The sequence below is a fragment of the Xenopus laevis genome, chromosome 2S, assembly GCF_017654675.1.
Source record: "Xenopus laevis strain J_2021 chromosome 2S, Xenopus_laevis_v10.1, whole genome shotgun sequence".
Taxonomy (NCBI): Eukaryota; Metazoa; Chordata; class Amphibia; order Anura; family Pipidae; genus Xenopus; species Xenopus laevis.
In genome coordinates, this window is record NC_054374.1 from 66319131 (window position 1) to 66341705 (window position 22575).

At 38.8% G+C, this 22575-nt stretch overlaps 1 protein-coding gene across 1 annotated transcript in view; it reads left to right on the forward strand.

Annotated features, from left to right (window-relative positions):
• Window positions 1-1276: 1276 nt before the first annotated feature.
• The window catches only part of nectin3.S (poliovirus receptor-related 3 S homeolog), a 57939-nt gene continuing 36640 nt past the window's right edge, over window positions 1277-22575 (forward strand). Inside the window, exon 1 of the mRNA XM_018249419.2 lies at window positions 1277-2030. Within this exon, the coding sequence (XP_018104908.1) occupies window positions 1958-2030 (73 nt within the window). The 5' untranslated portion in view covers window positions 1277-1957. The remainder of the gene's footprint in view (window positions 2031-22575) is intronic.

Here is a 22575-nt window from a genome sequence, read left to right on the forward strand (position 1 = left end):
TACAACACCCCTGGCACAAATGCAAGAGCACTATAGGGGCACAGGAGCCTGTCTGCTCCTCTTGGATCAATTCAAAGCACAAAAAGGAGTGCAGAAGCCTGTGGCAATGTACACAATAAAGGACTCAGCCTTTTGCAAGGCTGTACCCTGCTTTGTCAATAAGATCTGATATGTTTCCATAGAACAGTGATCTACAACCAGTTACTCACCAACCCCTTGGATGTTGCTCCCAGTGGCCTCAAAGAAGATGCTTATTTTTTAATTCATGGCTTGGAGGCAAATTTTCGTTGCATAAAAAACAGGTGTACTGCTAAACAGAGCCTCCTGTTGGCTGACATTCTACATAGAGGCTGCCAAATGGCCAATCACAGCACATTTTTAAGCATTTGTAACAATTTCATGGACATTCTTTAATTCTGTATGGAAACAAAGGGGCCAAATAGATGGAAAATAGAGTCTAAGGTTTTCTGGTGGGAACCTGGCATCCCAGTCCGACACTGGTAAAACACAGAAGTGCTGGAAACAACAATCTTAACTCACCCGCTACCTTCCCTTTTTAAGGATTCAGCCTCATGATGAATTGGTTTATTTTGGGATGTTGGTGAAGCCTCAGTAGACAGACAATAGATTTCGGTATTGGTCAGGGAGCGACTACTTAAGGAAAATCATGGCCTTCCTTTGATTTCCCCAAGACTGACCTTGCTAGCTTTTATTCCTTATGCCTTAAAGATGGTCATACACTATAAGATCCGCTCGTTTGGCAAGATCTACAAACGAGCGGATCTTAACCCGATATGCCCACTAACGTCTGGGTGATATCGGATGAATCCGAACATTCGGCCCTGGGGCTCCGACTGTCCTGGATCGTACAAAATAACAAAAACAAACTTGACCGATCGATATCTGGCTGATTTTTGTCCTGATATCGATCGAGAGGACCCATTGGGAGCCCCCACACATGGGCAGATAAGCTGACGAATAGGTCCTTTACTTGAAGGTCACTTTCTTGATCTTTAGTTAGCAAATGAAAACTTCCTGTAATAAAGTTTGTGCTATTCTGTACTTCATCAGGTTTCGAGAAAAAGCTCGATAGTTTACTCTCCATTGAGTCAATGTATTTGCTAATAAGAACTAAAGGCACCAATAACCTCATTTAGCAGGTATACATGCGCAAGTAATGTGGCCTGTCTCTAACTACAGCGCAAGGGGGATTCAAATGGTCAACAAAGAACAGCTCCAGATAGCTCAACCCTCTATCGCCACCTAACGCTCAGATCAGCTGCTTTTGCCACACATGGTAGCAATTCAGCTTGGAGACAAACATTTGACATGGCTTAGCTGGACTGGGTTAGCAAAGCGTCTACTATGTGCGTTTATTGGCGCCGGGCTCCTCAGACGCTGATTGTAAGGGACGTGTGTCCCTGCTTCTAATGTTGCTGAACTACAACTTTGATGGCCAGTGTAGGGGACGAGACGAGCCGAGGGTCAAACACGCGGCATATTGTGGCTGCGAGTTTAGAAGGGGTGTAATGGGCACATGAGAGGAAGAAGGGATCCTGGGAGCGGATAGCGAATGGGCAGGCTCAGCTTAATGGAAAGCTCGCACTTTGGACTGTGTCTGGGCGCTGATTCAGTCCGCCTACTTCTTCGTGTCAGGAGTGTGGAAGAAGCGCAAAGCAGAGGGGACTCGCTCTACCACTGAGTCTACTTCCTTCTTTAGCAAAGAGGGTCTGGCTGCACTTCTCCCCTCCCTAATAGTTCCATTGTAAAGCAACCAGCCACCAGTACAGCTCGGGTGACCTTCTGCGATCTGTCTCGCCTAGCCCCTCCCAGTCGGCTCGGGTTCTGTGGCGCATCCCACCCCCCATTCCTCTCTCTCTCCAGTCTCGGAGACAACTGGGAGTCGCGGTGTGTGAGTGCAGTGGCTCTCGGGGAACGGCAGCCCTCGGACTGTGTCATGGCGCGGAGGAGAGGAGGGAACCCGTCCCTGAGTGCTGCCCTCGCCTTGCTGCTCCTGTGCAGGCTGTGCGGTGAGTTTGAGTTGTGCGGCGGGTTTGCCCAGTGTTGTTAATGTTGTTTGTGGTGGTGCCAGGAATCAGTGCACAGTCATGCCATGCTGACACAATTCCCTACCCCACCCTGTGCCCAGTCCCCAGTGCTCCGGGCTGATCTGGGATGTCTGTGCAACAGGACCGTTACTTCCTATGTTCCCGGCTAATGCTATGGGGAGGAGGTGCGGCCCTACTCTAATACTTTTTAGTTGACTTGTACTAGTTGACCTGCCCCGTGTGTGGGGGAATTTCAGAGGTACTGCCCTACAGCTACAGCCCTGAATGGGAGATATAGTTCATGTACAGCTTGTCATACTCTGCAAATTCAGAGACACCAACTACTTATTGCAGCCTCTCTGCTCATGGGTCCAGTTGTTGTTAAACTACAGCTCCCACCATCATGTTTTGGCATGTTTTATCAGCACCATCTGGAGACCCATGTGTGCTTAAAAACCAAGCCTCTTGCCTGTCATATTAATAATGGCCTCATCAACTTTGTGTGGTGAAAATCCTTAGCTCTTTCCCCTGTCCTTGCAGACAATTGTATGAGACAGGGGCTGAACCCCTTTTTTACAAGTTAGTTTTACGGTGACGGGGCCTGCGGGTTGCCTGGCGGACCCATTCCAAAGAACTAGAGCTAAGAACACTGTAGCAGGGAAGTGGCCACCTCTGAGTGGGTGACCCTGGGAGATCAGTGATGTCACAGCTCCCTTAGGTGCAGGCAGACCTGTGATGTCACAGCTCCCTGAGGTGCAGGCAGACCTGTGATGTCAGAGCTCCCTGAGGTGCAGGCACTGGAGGCTGATGTGTTGCTTGGAATCACAGCACTGCCTCTCTCATCACTGGTTTATGATGCCGACTGACAAGAGGGATTAACCTTCACTTTGCTGCTTTGGCAACCGCCTGTATATGTGTATTGTTAGGGATGAATGCATTATATTGCATTGTGGCTTGACATGCATACTTTACTGATATATTCATGCATCAATGCTTCTTAACCATAGTCTCTGGACTCTTGTTAAACTGCCAGACCAGCAAACGTGAAATGACCTAGAGGTACCTAGGACAGTTTGCCCCTGCAAACCTTTTACCCATTGCAGGTTTTGTGTTTTTTTCCAATAGGAAACCAACACAATAAAAAGATTAAATAACAACTGTTATGCCCCCATTAACAAGGGGAATAATGTCCTGTACCCGTGGCTTTCATAAATATGGTTACATATCCCAGCTCGCAGGCTGATTATACTGAATTTATAGTCTACACAATATAGTGACACATCCACTAAAAAGATATGTTTTTAATAGTGGAAAGGCCACTGTTTTGTAGAGTTCTTATGCTGACTATTAGGTAAGTTTAACTTCAGCTTTGGGCCAGGGGTGCATATTGGCTAACTGTTTGCAAAGCTTATGTAATTCTCACAAATCACTTTGATTTAAGTTGAAATAAAACCAATACTGTAAAGCTGACACCAATTGATTACATATATTTAGAAAACTTTTGGAATGTGGCCTTTTTTGGGTCATAAAAAGTTTCTAACAGCACCAGACAAAGCACGGTACCATTGAATATTATTATTAAATGAACTGTAGTGTTTCTTTCCACCTGCTTTGACCCTATACAAACCCCTGAGTTGTAACAGAGTTGCAGTGTCCCATCTCATTTGTCAGTTCCATAACCTTGTGGTACGGCCACTGCTTCGACCCTTTTGCCCATTTGCTAATTATGCTTTGCCTTGTTTCATACAGCGATGTTGAGATTTTCGAGTTCTAGAATTTTTATACAGGTATGGGACCTGTTATCCAGAATGCTCTGGACCTGGGGTTATCTGGATAATGAATCTTTCTATAATTTGGATCTTCATACCTTACATCTACTAGAAAATCATTTAAACAGTAAAGAAAAAGAGAATAATTTAAATTTTTTGGATTATTTGGATAACATGCAATCTATGGGAGATAGTCATTCCATAATTCAGAGCTTTCTGGATAACGGTTTTCCAGATAACGGATCTCATACCTGTACTATTGTTTTGCTTCCTAGAGCAATATGTAGAGCTTGTGCTTCAAGTATGCACTGGCTGCTTGAAATAGAAATACTAATCTCAAACATGTATGTAAAAATTAAATGCAGCTGCCAAGGATGTATGAATGTTAATCCACATCATTTAATGATATCATAAAGCAGATGTGTTTAAAGGGGACACACCAGATTTGCCAATATTGTAGCATCCTTGGATAAACATTCCATACTGCCAAAGATATATGAGATATTGAATGTGTTGGCTTTCAGTAGACTAAGAGACGCTATTTAACGTTGCCGTATCAGTTCCTGCTGTGTGTGCCATAATAAATTACAGGCACCTGACCAGGAAGTAAAGAGAAAACAGGGTATAAAATGACTTACACAGTAGGACAGCCAGTTTATTGTAGGCAGCAAAATAAGGGTGTGTGTGGACAAATATCTTAAAATAAACCGAAATATTTGATGTGAAAATTGGGACCACGGGGAAACCCTGTTCATATATCGTCTGCTTTCTTATGTTCAGAATGGTTCATTTGGGATTTTTACACAAATAAATACATTTCTGTGATTGCATTTTGTCATGGCATCTTTAAAGTGGATTGACTAATTAATAGAATGTTAGTATTTGAGTATGTTGTAGCACATATAATTCACCCTAAACTAAAAAAAATAAAAAAGTAGTAACCCCAACTCTTCGATATGCTGATTTGTCTGGGGTGGTGGAGTTTAAGGATATCATTGCTTTTTATATGCAGATAGTTACTACAAAGATGTTCATATGAGGTGTTCCTTTTTTTAAAAAGAAAAATGTATTTTGCTGTAAGTATATATTATATAATTAGTTGCCCGAAGAAGAGGCAATTAGTCGCCATGCGACTTAATCTCACAAATCTAAAACTAAATCTTCGCGTCTGTCTCTGCCCTTAGGGTAAAGGCAATCGCTAAGATTCAGGGAGATTCAGTCGCCCGGCGACAAATCGCCTCTTATTTCAGGCGACAGGTCCCATCCCGCCGGCGATTTAGAATCTAGCCGGCTGGAGGGCAGTTCGGGGAGATTAGTCACCCGAAGAAGAGGCGATTTGTCGGCAAGCGACTACATCTCCCAGAATCTTCACATGTCTCTCTGCCCTTACTGTCTTGTTATCTGATGTGCTGATGAGTTAGGAATGTGAGTGGAAGGAAGGTGTGTCTGTCACTGTTATGGTCAGCCAGCTCCACATCCCAATACTGATGGGAGGCATCAGCAGAGCAGATGTTTTGTCCAGACACAGGTACAATGTGATGGAATCACAGCAAACTTTGTATCAGGTTGAACAGATGGCATGGGATTTAAAGACCAAAACTGCCTGTCCATCTTTGCTCATGTTTTGCTACCGTAAGGTAAGAGAATCTGTGTATTTTAGACCACATAAAGTCTTTTATTCCTAAAATTGTGCACATTTTCACCAGTGCAGTAACCCGTAGCAACCACTCATAGATTTGTTTTCATTTTATAACTTGCAGTAGACTCATCAAAGTCAGTTTATTAGTTACTATGGGTTACTACATTGGATCGTTTTAAAAAGAAAACCCATGTGACAAGGAATGCTCCACAGTACTCTACAATGTTAAAAACCCTTACATCTGAAGTTAGATTCAGATACGCAACATTATTGTTGTGTTTCAAGGCAGGACATTATTGTCACATCTGAGGTTTAGCTCTCTATAGATGCAGACAAAACACAAGTGTCAGTTAAGCTTCTTCTACATACTGTATATCTATTTGCCAGCAACTACCAGTGCATGATGGCATGTGTCAGCTCAGTGTGCCTTACTGGCTATGGGCCAGCGCAGAGCATCTAAAAGCTACTGTTTTATCAAGGGGCCATGTCACAGTGAGCCTGACCAGGATATTAACAGTGATGTCTGTACCTGTGCCTAACTTTACTCCATTGATGCATGCAGTCAATAAAGCAGGCACCTTGTTATAATTAGAGTGAGGCATGCTGAATGAAAGCTGCATGGGATCCCTGGGACAGATAAGAGATTAGAATTATTTGAGGCGCCTAACAAATTGACATTCACCCCCACAAACATACACATGAAAGGCACCTTAAAATAAACTACAAGAAACAGGATGAAAATGTGAAATCAAGGGATCTATTAACATGTTTTTACCTGTGTTGTTCCTGAAGTCTGTAAAATATCTCTATTAGTGATGTGTGGGTCAGGAAAAATTCCACCCACACCGACCCCAACCTGCAAAATGTTGCTATGGTAGGATCTGCATCCAACCTGAACCCTCACTTTAATGCTTTGTATTCTACTTTTGTGTGCTCCTCTTTTTCCAAGACGGAATCTTCATGAGCAATAGAGGAATGTACATCCCCAGTCTGACCTGCTTCAAACCCTTACCTGCAGTGAATGGCCAAATTTAACATTTTGGACCACGACACTTTCTCCTTTGTGCGTGCCTTTCTATTTATTTGTGCAGGCGTGCCCAGGTATATAAACAGGGGAGCAGGTAAATTTAGTTGACCCGCATATCACTTATTTAAAGATTCTGAGAAACTGTTTTTTTTCTCAAAAGCCTGGCAGATTTCTGCTGTTGATAACTGAGGTATAGTTTTGTAACTTATCCTGACTCTTGAAAACTTTGGCTGTGCCCCAGTAACATTTAAAAGACCTTTGTTATGTACAGTAAAAAAGCTCACTGACTCCTAGTAAATGGACTAATCACTAAGCAGCCACTGTTATCACTGACGTGAATTCTACACACATCAGTCACTTTCACTTCCTACCGTATAGTGACAATGCAGTATTGTATGGTGAAGAATTCCTACAGTAGCTAAAGTAGGGTATTAGTGACACAATTACAGCTTACTGTGGCTGTTTAACATAAATCCTGATATGTAAAGGCAACCCGATATTAGGGAGGAAAAAAATTAAATAGATTGAAGCTATTATTAAAAAAAAAAACACTTTTTTGACCAAATTGTGTGCCAGGTCAGATCACTAGTGCTCTGCAAACAGTAAGGGGCCGATTAACTAAGGGTCGAATATCGAGGGTTAATTACCCCTCGATATTCGACTAGGAATTAAAATCCTTCGACTTTGAATATTGAAGTCGAAGGATTTAGCGCAGATAGTTCGATCGAACGATCGAAGGATAATTCCTTCGATCGAACGATTAAATCCTTCGAATCGAACATTGCTAACATTGACTTCGGTAGCTTTTAGATGGCAAACTAGGGGGGTCGAATTTTTTTTTAAAGAGACAGTACTTCGACTATCTAATGGTCGAATAGTCAAAAGATTTTTAGTTCGAATCCTTTGATTCAAAGTCGTAGTCGAAGTTCGAAGTAGCCCATTCGATGGTCGAAGTAGCCCAAAAAAAACTTCGAAATTCGACGTTTTTTTTAACTTCGAATTCTTCACTCAAAGTTAGTGAATCGGCCCCAAACAGTCTGCTTTATTAGATATACATATCTTTGTGTCCGTTTTCCATATAAACAGCATGATATTATGGTCATAGGTTTCAGTCTGTAGGTATAGAAAGAATGACATGTCCAGGTCAATGTTAAAGGCGTGCAAACTGCAGCATCATTCAGCGTTTTTTTATTTACGTTTGTTCCAGCATCTGTATTTGTTTTATGGTCAGCAAGTTCCTATTCTTGCAACTGCTGAGTGTTGCATGTAAAACTTTAAGCAGTCATCTCGCTTCACCAAAATTGACCTTTTTTTTTTTTTTAAAAAAAAAAAAAGTAGGGTGAACAAAACATCACTCAAATGTGAGGACACCATTGATATATTCAGCAAGAAAAGCTCTGCAGAACATGTATTTTTGATAAACCCATAATTTATTGTTATAATGTCCCTTTAATGGAAGCACAAAATAAACCCATAATTTATTGTTATAATGTCCCTTTAATGGAAGCACAAAATCCACAGTAGTGCCGTGGCATGCAGGGCATATTCTCAAAAAGCAAAAGTGTAGTATGTTCAGAAGTGCAGACTAAGGGGCCAATTAATCAAAGGTCAAGACAAAATTTCAGCTCATTGCCAGTAATGTCAAAATAATTCACTTGAAAGCAATTTCTTATATAAATTCCAACAGAGCAGTTTAAGGCTTTTTTACATTCACAAAGAATATTCAAATGTTTGCTAAATACAGTGGTGTGAAAAACTATTTGCCCCTTCCTGATTTCTTATTCTTTTGCATGTTTGTCACACTTAAATGTTTCTGCTCATCAAAAACCGTTAACTATTAGTCAAAGATAACATAACTGAACACAAAATGCAGTTTTTAAATGAAGGTTTATGTTATTAAGGGAGAAAAAAAACTCCAAATCTACATGGGCCTGTGTGAAAAAGTGATTGCCCCCCTTGTTAAAAAATAACTTAACTGTGGTTTATCACACCTGAGTTCAATTTCAAAGGTTATAAAGCCATTTCTAAAGCTTTGGGACTCCAGCGAACCACAGTGAGAGCCATTATCCACAAATGGCAAAAACATGGAACAGTGGTGAACCTTCCCAGGAGTGGCCGGCCGACCAAAATGACCCCAAGAGCACAGAGACAACTCATCCCAGAGGCCACAAAAGACCCCAGGACAACATCTAAAGAACTGCAGGCCTCACTTGCCTCAATTAAGGTCAGTGTTCACGACTCCACCATGAGAAAGAGACTGGGCAAAAACGGCCTGCATGGCAGATTTCCAAGGCGCAAACCACTTTTAAGCAAAAAGAACATTAAGGCTCGTCTCAATTTTGCTAAAAAAACATCTCAATGATTGCCAAGACTTTTGGGAAAATACCTTGTGGACCGACGAGACAAAAGTTGAACTTTTTGGAAGGTGCGCGTCCCGTTACATCTGGCGTAAAAGTAACACAGCATTTCAGAAAAAGAACATCATACCAACAGTAAAATATGGTGGTGGTAGTGTGATGGTCTGGGGTTGTTTTGCTGCTTCAGGACCTGGAAGACTTGCTGTGATAGATGGAACCATGAATTCTACTGTCTACCAAAAAATCCTGAAGTAGAATGTCCGGCCATCTGTTCGTCAACTCAAGCTGAAGTGATCTTGGGTGCTGCAGCAGGACAATGACCCAAAACACACCAGCAAATCCACCTCTGAATGGCTGAAGAAAAACAAAATGAAGACTTTGGAGTGGCCTAGTCAAAGTCCTGACCTGAATCCTATTGAGATGTTGTGGCATGACCTTAAAAAGGCGGTTCATGCTAGAAAACCCTCAAATAAAGCTGAATTACAACAATTCTGCAAAGATGAGTGGGCCAAAATTCCTCCAGAGCGCTGTAAAAGACTCGTTGCAAGTTATCGCAAACGCTTGATTGCAGTTATTGCTGCTAAGGGTGGCCCAACCAGTTATTAGGTTCAGGGGGCAATTACTTTTTCACACAGGTTTGGATTTCTTTTCTCCCTAAATAATAAAAACCCTCATTTTTTTAAAAACTGCATTTTGTGTTTACTTGTGTTATCTTTGACTAATAGTTAAATGTTTTTGATGATCAGAAACATTTTGTGTGACAAACATGCAAAAGAATAAGAAATCAGGAAGGGGGCAAATAGTTTTTCACACCACTGTATATGTATGTTAATGTTCTAATGTTAAAGGAATACTGTCATGGGAAAAACATTTTTTTTTCAAAACACATCAGTTAATAGTGCTGCTCCAGCAGAATTCTGCACTGAAATCCATTTTTCAAAAGAGCAAACAGATTTTTTAATATTTAATTTTGAAATCTGACATGGGGCTAGACATATTGTCAGTTTCCTAACTGCCCCCAGTCATGTGACTTGCGTCTATGGCCAGCTTAAGATAACAGCTGCCTGATCTAAAAACAGCACTCAATAGTAAAACCCAGGTCCCACTGCTACACATTGAGTTACATTGAGTAGGAGAAACAACTGCCAGAAATCAGTTCCATCTTAAAGTGATGGCTCTTTCTGAAATCACATCACCAGGCAAAATGACTTGAGATAGCTGCCTGCACACCAATATTACAACTAAAAGAATACACGTCCTTGTTCATGAATGAAATTTTATATTGTTGCGTTAATTACAGTCATATGAAAAAGTTTGGGAACCCCTCTCAGCCTGCATAATAATTTTCTCCACTTTAACAAAAAAGATAACAGTGGTATGTCTTTTATTTCCCAGGAACATCTGAGTACTGGGGTGTTTTCTGAACAAAGATTTTTAGTGAAGCAGTATTCAGTTGTATGAAATGAAATCACATGTGAAAAACTGGCTGTGCAAAAATTTGGACACCCCTGTAATTTTGAACTTCATAGGCAGGTGTGCCCAATCATGAGAAAAGGTATTTAAGGTCACCAATTGCAAGTTGTGCTTCTGTTTGACTCTCCTCTGAAGAGTGACAGCATGGGATCCTCAAAGCAACTCTCAAAAGATCTAAAAACAAAGATTGTTCAGTATCATGGTTTAGGGGAAGGTTACAAAAAGCTATCTCCGGTTTAAACTGTCACTTTCAACTGGCAGGCCAAGAAAAATACAGGAGCGGCATATGCGGAGGATTGTAAGAATGATTACAGACAATCCAAAGATCACCTCCAAAGACCTGCAAGAACATCTTGCTGTAGATGGTGTATCTGTTCATCGTTCTGCAATTCAGCACAATTTGCACAAAGAACATCTGTATGGCAGGGTGATGAGAAAGAAGCCCTTTCTGCACTTGTTGTAAGCAAAAGCTCATTTAGACAGGCCACAATCATTTTGGAACAAAGTGCTTTGGAGTGATGAGACAAAAATTGAGTTATTTGGTCATAGCAAAAGGTGATTTGCATGGCATCGCATTAAAAGATAAACACCTGCAACCTACTGTCAAATTTGGTGGAGGTTCCATCATGATGTGTGGCTAGTTCAGGGACTGGGGCCCTTGTTAAAGTCGAAGGTCGGATGAATTCAAGCATCAGTCACAAAGTTGAAGTTACGCAGGGGTTGGATATTCCAACAAGACAATGACCCTAAACACACTTCAAAATCTACAAAGGCATTTATGCAGAGGGAGAAGTACAATATTCTGGAATGGCCGTCACAGTCCCCCGACTTCAATATCATGGAAAATCTATGGGATGATTTGAAGCAGGCTGTCCATGCCCAGCAGCCATCAAATTTAACTGAACTGAAGAGATTTTTGTATGGATGAATGGTCAAAAATTACACCATCCAGAGTCCAGACACTCATCAAAGGCTATAGGAGGCGTCTAGAGGCTGTTACATTTGCAAAAGGAGGCTTGATGTAATATCTCTGTTGGGGTGCCCAAATTTATGCACCTGTATAAATTTTATGATGCATATTGCATCTTTTCTGTTAATTTAATAAACTTTATGTCACTGCTTAAAAACTACTGTTTCCATAAGGCATGTTATATATTAAAAGGAAGTTGCTACTTTGAAAGCTCAGCCAATGATAAACAAAACTCCAAAGGGGTGGTTCACCTTTAAATAACTAAGTATGATGTAGACAGTGATATTAGCAATTGGTTTTCATTTTTTATTATTTGTGTTTTTTGTTATTTAGCCTTTTATTCAGAAACTCTCCAGTCTGCAATTTCAGCAATGTGGTTTCTAGGGTTCAAATTACCCTAGCAACCATGCACTGATTTGAATAAGAGACTGGAATATGCATAGTAGTGGGCCTGAATAGAAGATCAGTAATAAAAATTAGCAATAACAATACATTTGTAGCCTTACAGAGCATTACCTTTTTATAAGGGGTCAGCGATGCCCATTTGAAAGCTGCAAAGAGTCAGAAGAAAAAGGCAAATAAGTATAAAATTATAAGAAATAAATCAAAACCAATTGAAAAGTTGTTTAGAATTGGCCATTCTATAACATAGTAAAAGTTACCTTGAAGGTGAACCACCCCTTTAAGATGGGTTCCCAAACTTTTTCATATGACTGTATTTGCAGTGTAAACTGTGTAATTTAGAAGTAAATACTACATCGTAAACATCATGGCAGAATCCCTTTAAGAGCGTTTCATGCAGTTCCACAAAAGAGCACTTGTGTGTGTTTTACAGTGAACTGTTGTGGACCCCATCTACACATTGATAAAAGAATAAAAATAATCCATAGAGTGGGCCATTTTAAAAATTGTTTATGCAGGCTTTTGGGTGTATGGTTGATGAGTGTGGGGTTAAGAAAATTTTGTTTGTTGTTTTTTTATTCTTGCTCTGAAGCCCATGTGGATGTAACTACACCCATTAATGTGTTAAAATAACCAGTAGCAAACATTAGTGTTGGAATATCTATTGTGTGTAGTCTATGGGATGAAGCTGAAGCGGTACTGGAAAAAATGATTTTAACTTGCATGCTATGGGTAAAGGTGTGAAGAAGAGCACAGTATTCAATTAATAAATCAATATCCATGTTACAAAGCTAAGGGTTGAGATGTTGCCCTAGCATACATGCACTGAAAATTGTCAAAAATGTTATTGGTATGTATATGGCCTTGTGAATTGTTTTAAGTAATAAAAAAATAATTGATTCTAAATTTTACCTTGTAACCACATCTCTCTGTTTGTCAAGTGCTATTCCATGTTACTGGTCATGTGGGAAGGAAGTTTGGTCCAGGCAGAAATACAACAAATAGCCCAATAGAATGGATTTGAAGGATACTTTGTAGCCAGAGTTTCAGAAAAAACGAATTCATGTAAGAATGTAAAGTAATATAGTCCCCCATAGGTTAAAACAGCATTCGGCAGGTTTTAGATGGCGAATGGTCGAAGTCGAAGAGACAGTACATGATAAATTTCAATATTCTATTTTTTTCAAATTTGAATCAAATTTGGGCTATTCCCTAGTCGAAGTACACAAAAAAAATAGCTCGAAATTCGAGTTTTTTTGATTCGAAAATTCACCTCGACCTTTGATACAACTGCCCCCTAATCTGTATTAGATTTTATTGAGGTGTGAGGATCATACATTTCTTTTAATGCCATCATGAATTCTCTTGTTACAGTTTACCTACCAATGTTACAAGTCAATCCCCCACATGTAATAAAAGGTGCTAAGTTTGCCCAGGAGCTGTAACCCATAGCAACCAATAAGATGTTTGCTTTTAAACAGGTGTCCAGTAAATTCTACCTGCTGATTGGTTGCTGTAGGTTACTTAGCACCTTTAATTACATTACCCCCAATATGTTTAATTAGATTGATCTGTACAAAAAAAGTTTGAAAGCGTGTGCAAAGTCTGTTTTTAGTTTTTAAATGTTAATGAATTTGAAGTATTTTTACTTTTCAAATCTGTTCTTATATTTTGTGTAAAAAGAAACCCTTTTTTTGCGAGTGGTGGATTTTGTTGGTACTTTAGTTGCTAAGTGCTTTTTTAAAAGGAATGTATAACCAAATGATTTTACAGTTGCAAGGCTATCTACAAAAGGAGCATATGTAAGTGCCTTATTTCTGTTCTCAAAAATCTAAATTTAACTTAGCAACTGAACTGAAATGATATCTTGCAGAGGGGAAGACTGGACAAATGCAGGAGACATGGAGCCTGGTGTCCTTAAATGTCACTTCCACATTCTAAATGTTTAGTCAGAGGCATTTAGGATGTGGAAATGTCAGTTTATGAGACTGAGCAATATACAGGACTTTTCCTCTCTTTTGTTTAACATTGGTGGTGACTTGTCTTCCCATTGAAGTGCTTGTATGTAACTCATCTCTTTCGTTCTGTCCCTGCCTCTGATATGTATATATTCTGAATGCTTATATTCTGAATTGGACCTGGAGTTTTCCAGATAAGGGATCTTTCTGTAAATTTTAGATCACTATTTCATTAAGGGGGTTATTTACTAAACTTGGAATGCAGTAATCACGAAAAAATATGTGATTTTGTGATAACAAAAAATCACAAATTTTTTCGGAATTTATTAAACCCTGAGTATGGAAAAGTGTCAATCTGAAAATCCGGCATCTCAGACCTGTTGAGGTTGCATATAAGTCAATGGGAGAAGTCCCAATATTTTTTGATGTTCGCTGGTATGTATGTCTTTATTTTTTGTTTTTGTACCCTTCTTTCTGAGGGAGCAGTAATAAATAAAATCACATCATTGATTTAAATCAAATATTTCCAGCTTGTATCATAAGGCGTTGCTTTTCCCTATAAGCTTAATAGGAGAATCTTATTGCAAAAAAAGTCTGTGGAGCTCTTCCACATGCTGACATAATAAATTATGGGGATCATCTGGCTGCTTTTAGACAAACCTGATTTCATGCTAGCTATTGTAAAGTGCTTTTAAACTTTCATGCTATGTAATAAGCATTTTCAACTATTTTTTTCAAAAATGACCTTTCTAATTTTGGTACTGTTTGTGACATTTTTGTTGTCACAGTACATATTCAGGCATCCTTGCATTGCATAGAAACTATAAACTATACACCTGTTTGTTATCTCAGACATGATATACTACAAGTTTTGTTGAAACAGTTGTTTCTGGATTGCAGCAGGGAGTTTGTAATCATTTGGTTTCGGGCTTTGACCCCACGTGTGGCTGCACATTCTTCAAGCATTTCTAAAATTACAATCAATGTTTGTGCAAAACTGCTCTTCAAACAAACTTAGCAAAAGGGCAAATTGCACACTTTGACCCCAGCAGGTATTCCACAGCAGTAAAGCCAACGATGTGGCATAATGTGGTAACATGCTATCCAATAGGTTTTTTGGTGTTGTCTATCCACAATAAGATACTTAGGACCAGATTCAATTCAATGGGGAAAGCATGTCTCCTAATTCAATTTCAGATTTTACATTTAGACTTCAATTGCATTTTAAACCCTGAGACCACAATTTTCTGATCAAATTGAATCTAGCCCTTTTTTTTGCTTACTTGTTACTGTTGTACATACAGTTAGGTCCATAAATCTTTGGACAGTCAACTTTTTTCTAATTTTGGTTCTGTAAATTACCAAAATGAATTTTAAATGAAACAACTCAGATGCAGTTGAACTGCAGACTTTCAGCTTTAATTCAGTGGGTTAAACAAAAAGATTGCATAAAAATGTGAGGCACCATTTAGTGATGCTAAGTATTTAGCTCTACTGTTGAAAGTCACAAGAAGGCCCTCTTACACTAAAGACTTGTGTGAACTTGGTAGAGGCAAATAGAAAGTTAGTAGACGGGTCTGGACCTTTGAGGTAAATTATGCATGCAATATTTTAATGTTCTGCTAACTAACAAATGAAACTGCTTAGCTCTACATAAGTCAGTCTTATGGCAAAGATAAAGTACAGAGCCTCTACATTTATGTGCAGCCTTAAAAAATGCAAAAAAAAACAATTGCCCTTATTTGGCACAAAACCTTTCAAGCTGCTACATAGCATAATACATGTTTTAGTGCTGTGTTGCCCTATTGTCCTAAATTTGCCCTCATCGACTGTTCTGTAATTGATTGTTCCAGTATTTAATGTTGGCCATAGATGCACAAGTCTGTCCTATCTTTCTGCCCTCTGTGACTCTCAGCTCTGATTCACCCATGTGGTTATAGCCATAGTGAGCCATTTGGGCACCTGAAAAATAATCTGCTGTGGGGCCCAGTAATATCTAGTTAAGCCACTGACCCCACATATGTTTTATTGATAAAAATCTAAATGTTATTTGAAGAACCTTAAATGGAAAATCTTCCCTAGTTTTTAATCTTCTGGTGTGCCATTGCCTTAAACATTGTCACTGGTTCTGCCTTACATAAGATTTCCAAAGTTTTCTTTTTTCTTTCCATGAGGATATATTATAGCCTTGCAAAGCCCTCTGTATTGAGATAATCCTTTTATAAAAATGTAGCAAGTGTTAGCAACCAGTGAGCCCTGAGATAATTTGGGGAAATATGAAAAGATTTCTTCTGTATCAGTCTTTCAATCTAGTTTTAAGGATATCTAGTGTTCCCCTAAAATCTCAGCTTTCAGTCTGAGATTAAAGGAGTATTTAGGAAAGCATTTAGGAACTAACTGTACTATCCTCAGTCACAGCTTCGGCTAGGGGGTCAGCCTGACATTTTCAGAACGACTGTAGAGCATATGCTGTTCTGTTATTCTTGACTGAGGGTGCTCTAAGCATATAATATTCCTTGACACCAGTCAACTTCTAATTTGATGTAATTATATAAAAAGACAGATAAAGGCATGACACAACCCCTCGAGCTAATACTGTTACAGTACACCCACGTGTAGCTTCTGTTGTTTATGCCATGTCTTGTTTGAATTAATGTTAACCAGACCTGAGTTGCATTTTCGATATTCAGCATGATTTTTTACTGGTCTAAACTGAATCCTAAGGAAAAGGTTTTCAGAGCTTGATAAATTTGATCAACATTTACAATCACTGTATAATTACTTTTTGCACGCGTTAAAGGCACTTTGTGCTCTGGAGAATATGTAATTCTTACCAGCTGTTTCTGCATCATGAGCTATTCATATTGTGGCTCAAATACAATTATTTTTGGTGTCCTGTATCATATTGCAGTATCTACTACAAATGTGTGCTTGAAATCAAACCTCCTTTTTAACGAACTCTGCTTAATCATGAAGAACTAACTCACAAATAATGGACTCCAGTTTAGATGCTGGTCATAGCAAAGATTTGCCTATTAATTAGGAGAAAAAAATCTGCATTAAAATGTGCCCTTGTCTGGCTGGAGCAAAACAGTGACCGTGACCTTTAATCATGTACTAAACTCTCTGAATTGTTCTCTAGGTAGTTAAGGTTTATGCTGTTGATTTGTTGCCGTTTTTATTGAATTTAATGGATAAACATGCTGCTTCTTCACAAAAATGTACTGGTGCTACTGGAAAAAACAAAAAAGTTATTACTAAGACCCAAAAGCAAGCAGAAATGATATAAAATTGTGCCATGCTAAGTTTATAATTCATGAGATCAGATCTTGGTGCAGTGGATATCTCAGAATGCTGGGAACTGTAGTCTTGATGCAGGCCTATTATTTTCTGCAGTCACTGGAATTTTCATTGTTGATTGTATTTTATGGGAATTGCACAGGTCAGGCGAAACTGATATATTATCATGGGATTTTCAAGTTGCATTTTGCTAAAAGTACATTTACTGGAATGCATGCACGAGATATAGTTTGATATTTCTTTGCACAGACATGAATTGGCTCCGACATTATGGCCAAATTAAGGGATCTTACACACTGGTGTTTTTTTCCGAGTTTTTTCTGCGTTTAAACACAGGTTTGATCGTAAATAGCATTCGCTCATTGATTCCATAATATTCTGCCTGGTTGTACTTGTAAGTTGTGTTTGACTCCATTTGCCTTTGTGTGTTTGTTTAGACGCAGCATGTTGCATTTTCTTGGGCTTGATGCGCTTTCCGCTATCAATAGTACAAGAGGTTGCACTTGGAATGGAAACATAGTTGCGTAAAAAAAACATTTAAAAGCAATCTATGAGCTTTTTCATGCTCAGCATGCATTTAAAAAATTTCCATGTGTAAGAGCCCTAAATGAATTGCAAATGTATATAAAATGTGCCGTAATAAGTGCACTGACCAATATTTACCAGTGTTCATTATGCATTTAACTTGCTTTTTCATCGTTTTTTCAATTGCGCAGCATGCACAGTTCTCTTGTGCTTTATGCACATTCAAATTAATACTGAGAGCGGATTACACCCACATTGTGTTTTATATGCATCGTTTGCTAAACCTGAGTATTATATAGAGCTGCAGAGATGTTATAAATGCATATTTGATTTGCTGATAAACATAGTATAAAAAAGGGACAGTGCATAAATCATGTCTTTTTTATTTGCCAAATGCATTGTAAGCACATTGTAACTAGTGTAAAATAAATATTGTATTTATACAATATAGAGAAAATAGAGAACCCCTGCAGAACTATGCTGTAAATAGATATAATAAAGAGTGCCACTGCATGTTTGGGTGTACAGCCCTTTCTCTCTTGGCTTTATTAAAGTGGCACAGTTTAATAAATCTATTTACAGTGATCTCTGCTTCTAGGCATCCACAGTTTTCTCTGCTTTGCAGGAATTACTGTTGTGCTGTTACAGGAGCAGTTTGGTTGAGTATTAAGCCTCAAATGTCACAAACCAAATTGGACCACTAAAAGTTCTTAAATATATTGCATTTCATATATACACCTTCCTCCACATACTTCAGTTGAAGTATTCAAGATTATAAGTGCAAGTACGTGCCCTGTGTGTAGGTTAGAGATCTGCTATGTGCTCTCCATGCTACCCACCCTACCCCCACCTCTAAATGAATCATGGGATTGGCGAAACCAGAAGTGACGTCACTGTTGTCTGGAAGTGGCCCGCTCTGGAGGTGGATAAACCAGGTCAGGGGAGAAAGACTTTTTTTCACGCAGGGAGGGGGGGAGGAATGAGTGTCTGCAATTGCAAATGACCCGGGCTGGGTACCTGTAGACCTCTCAAATGGTCAGCTGTTCTGGGACTTTCCACCCTGGCCATAGTTAGAAGCACAGATAATATCGCTGAAAACTTATTTCTGTACGATATTCGGTGGGTGTATGGTCGGAAAAGAGCAGACCGATATCCGCAGAAGACTTGGATATCGGTCGGCACGTTGATCGGGCTGGATGGAAAATTTTGATCGGGTGCCTTTGAAGGAACCCAAACATTGCCCATTGTTAGTGCTGAATCGTGCTGAATTCTACAGGTAGAATTCTACGTGTGTATTGAAATGAACGATCTTTCTTGGACAGATCTTTTCCAAGAAAGATCGTAATTGTTACGTCTATGGCCACCTTTAACCTGATTTACCTATTTTCCAGGTAAAGGGGGCCATAGACACACAGATCCGATCGTACGAATTGAGTATTCGTACGATTTTCGGATCGTGTGTGGCATGTGCCGACATCTTTCGTCCGGAGGAGATCGGTCGTTTGGTTGGTCGGTCAGGTTTGATTTTGACCAGACCGATCCCGCCGGAGCCCATGGCACATCGTAATCTGATCGTTTGGCCATACGGCCGAACAATCAGATTACCCCCAATATAGCCATGCCTGTTAATGGCATATCGGGGAAAGATCCGCTCGTTTGGCAACATCGCCAAACGAGCGGATCTTTGCATCTATGGCCACTTTAAGTACCCTCAGGTAGTGGCCTGATGAAGGACTCTAGTGTAGGTAGCCTGACAGAAGTTTTTATTAAAGCATTTGTAATAAGGACTGGCCAGTGGTTAAATCACTATACTCAGATCCAGGGATCTTGATTTAATTTCCTCTGACTACTCTACTGCTACTTCTTGTTGCCTCAAGGTAGTGACTTTAGGGGGCAGCCTTTCCATTTTCTAGTGCTCTCCTAGCCATTCAAAACAAGAAATCTTACATTATATAGTGACTAATGTGTCCCTTAATAAAAATCTATATATTAAAAATATAAAGATAAATCACATATGAATTCCATTACCATATAAAGCATAGAATTCGGAAGTCATTTCTAATATCCTCATATTTTACAAGGGTTACATTATTCTTCATAATACACAGGTTGCATGGAGTCATGCAACAGAAATGAAATCTCAAAGCACTGATTACAAGAGGTGACATCACGAAGGACCATTTATAGGGACATAATTTACAGATTATTCATGGCTTTTGGTGATCGAATGGGGGGGGGGGTGTAACAGAGGGTAAAGGAAAGGAGAATTGGTTTGGGAACCCCAAGTGGTATTGCAACTAGTGGTAACTAGGTATGCGTATGCTACAAAATAATTAAAAAAAATATGTAGCAATCTAGATAGTGCTGCTTGGTTCCTTTACCTTTGAAACACATACATACATTTTAGTATAAGATTAAATAAATACACTCTATATACACAAATTCTATATCATACTGTAAGGCAGCAACGAGTTTTGCCAAATAGTTTGCTTGATCACAATATATCCACTTTTGAACTCTATTTTACAGGAGTTTATTAAAAAAAAAGTAGAGATGCACCCAATCCAGGATTCGGTTTGGGATTCGGCCGAATCCTTCTGCCTGGCCGAACCAAATCCAAATCCTAATTTGCATATGCAAATTAGGGGTGAGGAGGGAAATCGTGTGACTTTTTGTCACAAAACAAGGAAGTAAAAAATGTTTTCCCCTTCCCACCCCTAATTTGCATATGCAAATTAGGATTTGGTTCGGTATTCGGCCGAGTCTTTCGCAAAGGATTCGGGGGTTCGGCCGAATCCACTATAAAAAAATTTAAATAGTGGATTCTGTGCATCCCTAAAAAAAATTGTCTGGTTGATCTGATGAGCGACAGCATATAAACCCCACTAATATGAATGAATGCAGATAATATAAATGGACAGAATTATGTTTGCCACTATAGCTTAATATTCTGTCTCAATACATGTGATAGGGTGTGTATGTCCTCCCCTTGTCTACATACAGGCATGTTAATTGGTTCCTGACAAAATTGACCCTATTGTTTGTGGATCTTAGATTGTAAGCTTACTGGGCAAGGAATGATCTGGTGTGTAAAATCTATAAAATGCTGCATAAACTTGTCAGCCCTATATAAAACATAATAATTACAAATAACATTGATTAATAATTTGGATGTTTTACTACACTATACTTATTTAGTGCAGGTTTTGTATTTGTCTGTCTCCTATTCTACTATTGTGCCATCTGTAATATACTACCAAAACAATGGAGCTCGCACTTTATGGGCATGCGGGATTCATTGTCAGAAGTTCCTTGGTGAGCAACTGCTCTCAGTGACTACCAATACATCAGCACTGACTTCTCCTCATCCATTATTCCCGAAGCAGCTGTATCTGCTGCACCTGCTTCTTTCCTAACAGCAGAGAATGAGCTCTTCTTAATGCACCATAACGTACTTGGGGATTCTTAACTTGGATGCCTGGACACCAATGGGGGAATGTAATAATGGTCACTAACGCAAAAAACGTTTCCAGTTCGTTCGCAATGCAAATAAATGTTCACATTTCGTACACTTTGCCCCTCACACGACAGTAGGATAGAGATTGGGAACTTTATAGTTTGCGATAGTGTGCCGTGTATGTGTATTCTTCTCTTCGGAATGAGACCATGCCGGCGCAAGTGCAGTTGGAGCAATATTCTGTTTCACGACAATTGCACATACGCCGAAACTCACGAAAACTGCAGAAGCGGCGGTCATAAGATAAATTCTGAGTTTAGTAAGTAACCCCCATAGTGTTTTGCTGTCTTCAAGAATGGACATCTCCTTTGTAAAGAATATTCTGCCATTAATACTTTTCATATTGTATTGATCTGTTTTGTCATTCATGAATTATGTTAAAATAGCTATACACACACCACACATCCTACTGATTATTATATCCTAGTTAAAAGTGTAACTGTCAGCCTTGTTGTTAACCTTGTAATATGCAAAGACTAGGTGAACTTTATTTTGCAGTTAAACACAAGTTTTATTATCAGTAATCCAAGCACTGCTGTACATTTCAAAGGATATTCACTGCTTAAATCTGTATCTTGTACAAAAGCAACAGTTTTTCAGCTCATGGTCCAAGAGGGGGTGTGTGTATATATATATATATATATATATATATATATATATATATATATATATATATATATATATATATATATATATATATATATATATATATATATATATATATATATTAAAATTCTCAAACATGGCATAATTGCATATTTTGGTTTCGTTAACGGGCAATAAAAGCTACATCAATCAGTAAACATGCCCTAATGATTTTGCAATGATTAGTTACTCTATAATTATACATATTTTGAATATAATCACCTCTGATTATGTCCCTTTATTCTTGTGCCATCTAACTGATCAAAATCAGCAGTCAGCTCTTTCTTTGCTGAGCTTAGATTTTGGCCCTTGATCTTTGTCAGATCAATCAGCAAGCTTCGTTGAAAAACCTTTCATATTTTCAAATTAAGACAAATTTAGTTGAGCAGGTGAAGGGAAGTGGTTTGCACAGAACCATTGATGAGTGGAGAAAAGTTTCCTAATTCTTCAGATGGACAAATAATATGATGCTTTTAAGTAGTGGTACATTATCAATTACTATGAAACCGGATTTGTTTTTCCTCTTTAATTATAGTAATAATAATAGATTGCCTTCTAATTGATGTTAACTAGCTAAAAGCCACTTTGATGGCTATTTTACTTTCAATGAATTTTAGATAATAGATCATGTACGTGTATCTTATGGCTAAATAAGTATTGTGTTGTTTTTAAAGATTTAAAGGGGGTTATTTATCAAAAACTGAATTTTTCAGATTTTTTAAATTAAAAAAGTCAGACCAAACTAGAATCCAAGATTTGACTTTATTTATTATTTGAAAAGCACTATTTAATCAGATTTTTTTTCCAGAAAAATCAGAATTTTTAGATGTTTGCCTGACAGTCGGATTTTACTATGTTTTACTATTTGTTACTATAGTTTATATAAACAAGCTGCTATGTAGCCATGGGGGCAGCCATTCACGCTGGAAAAAAAGCACAGGTTAC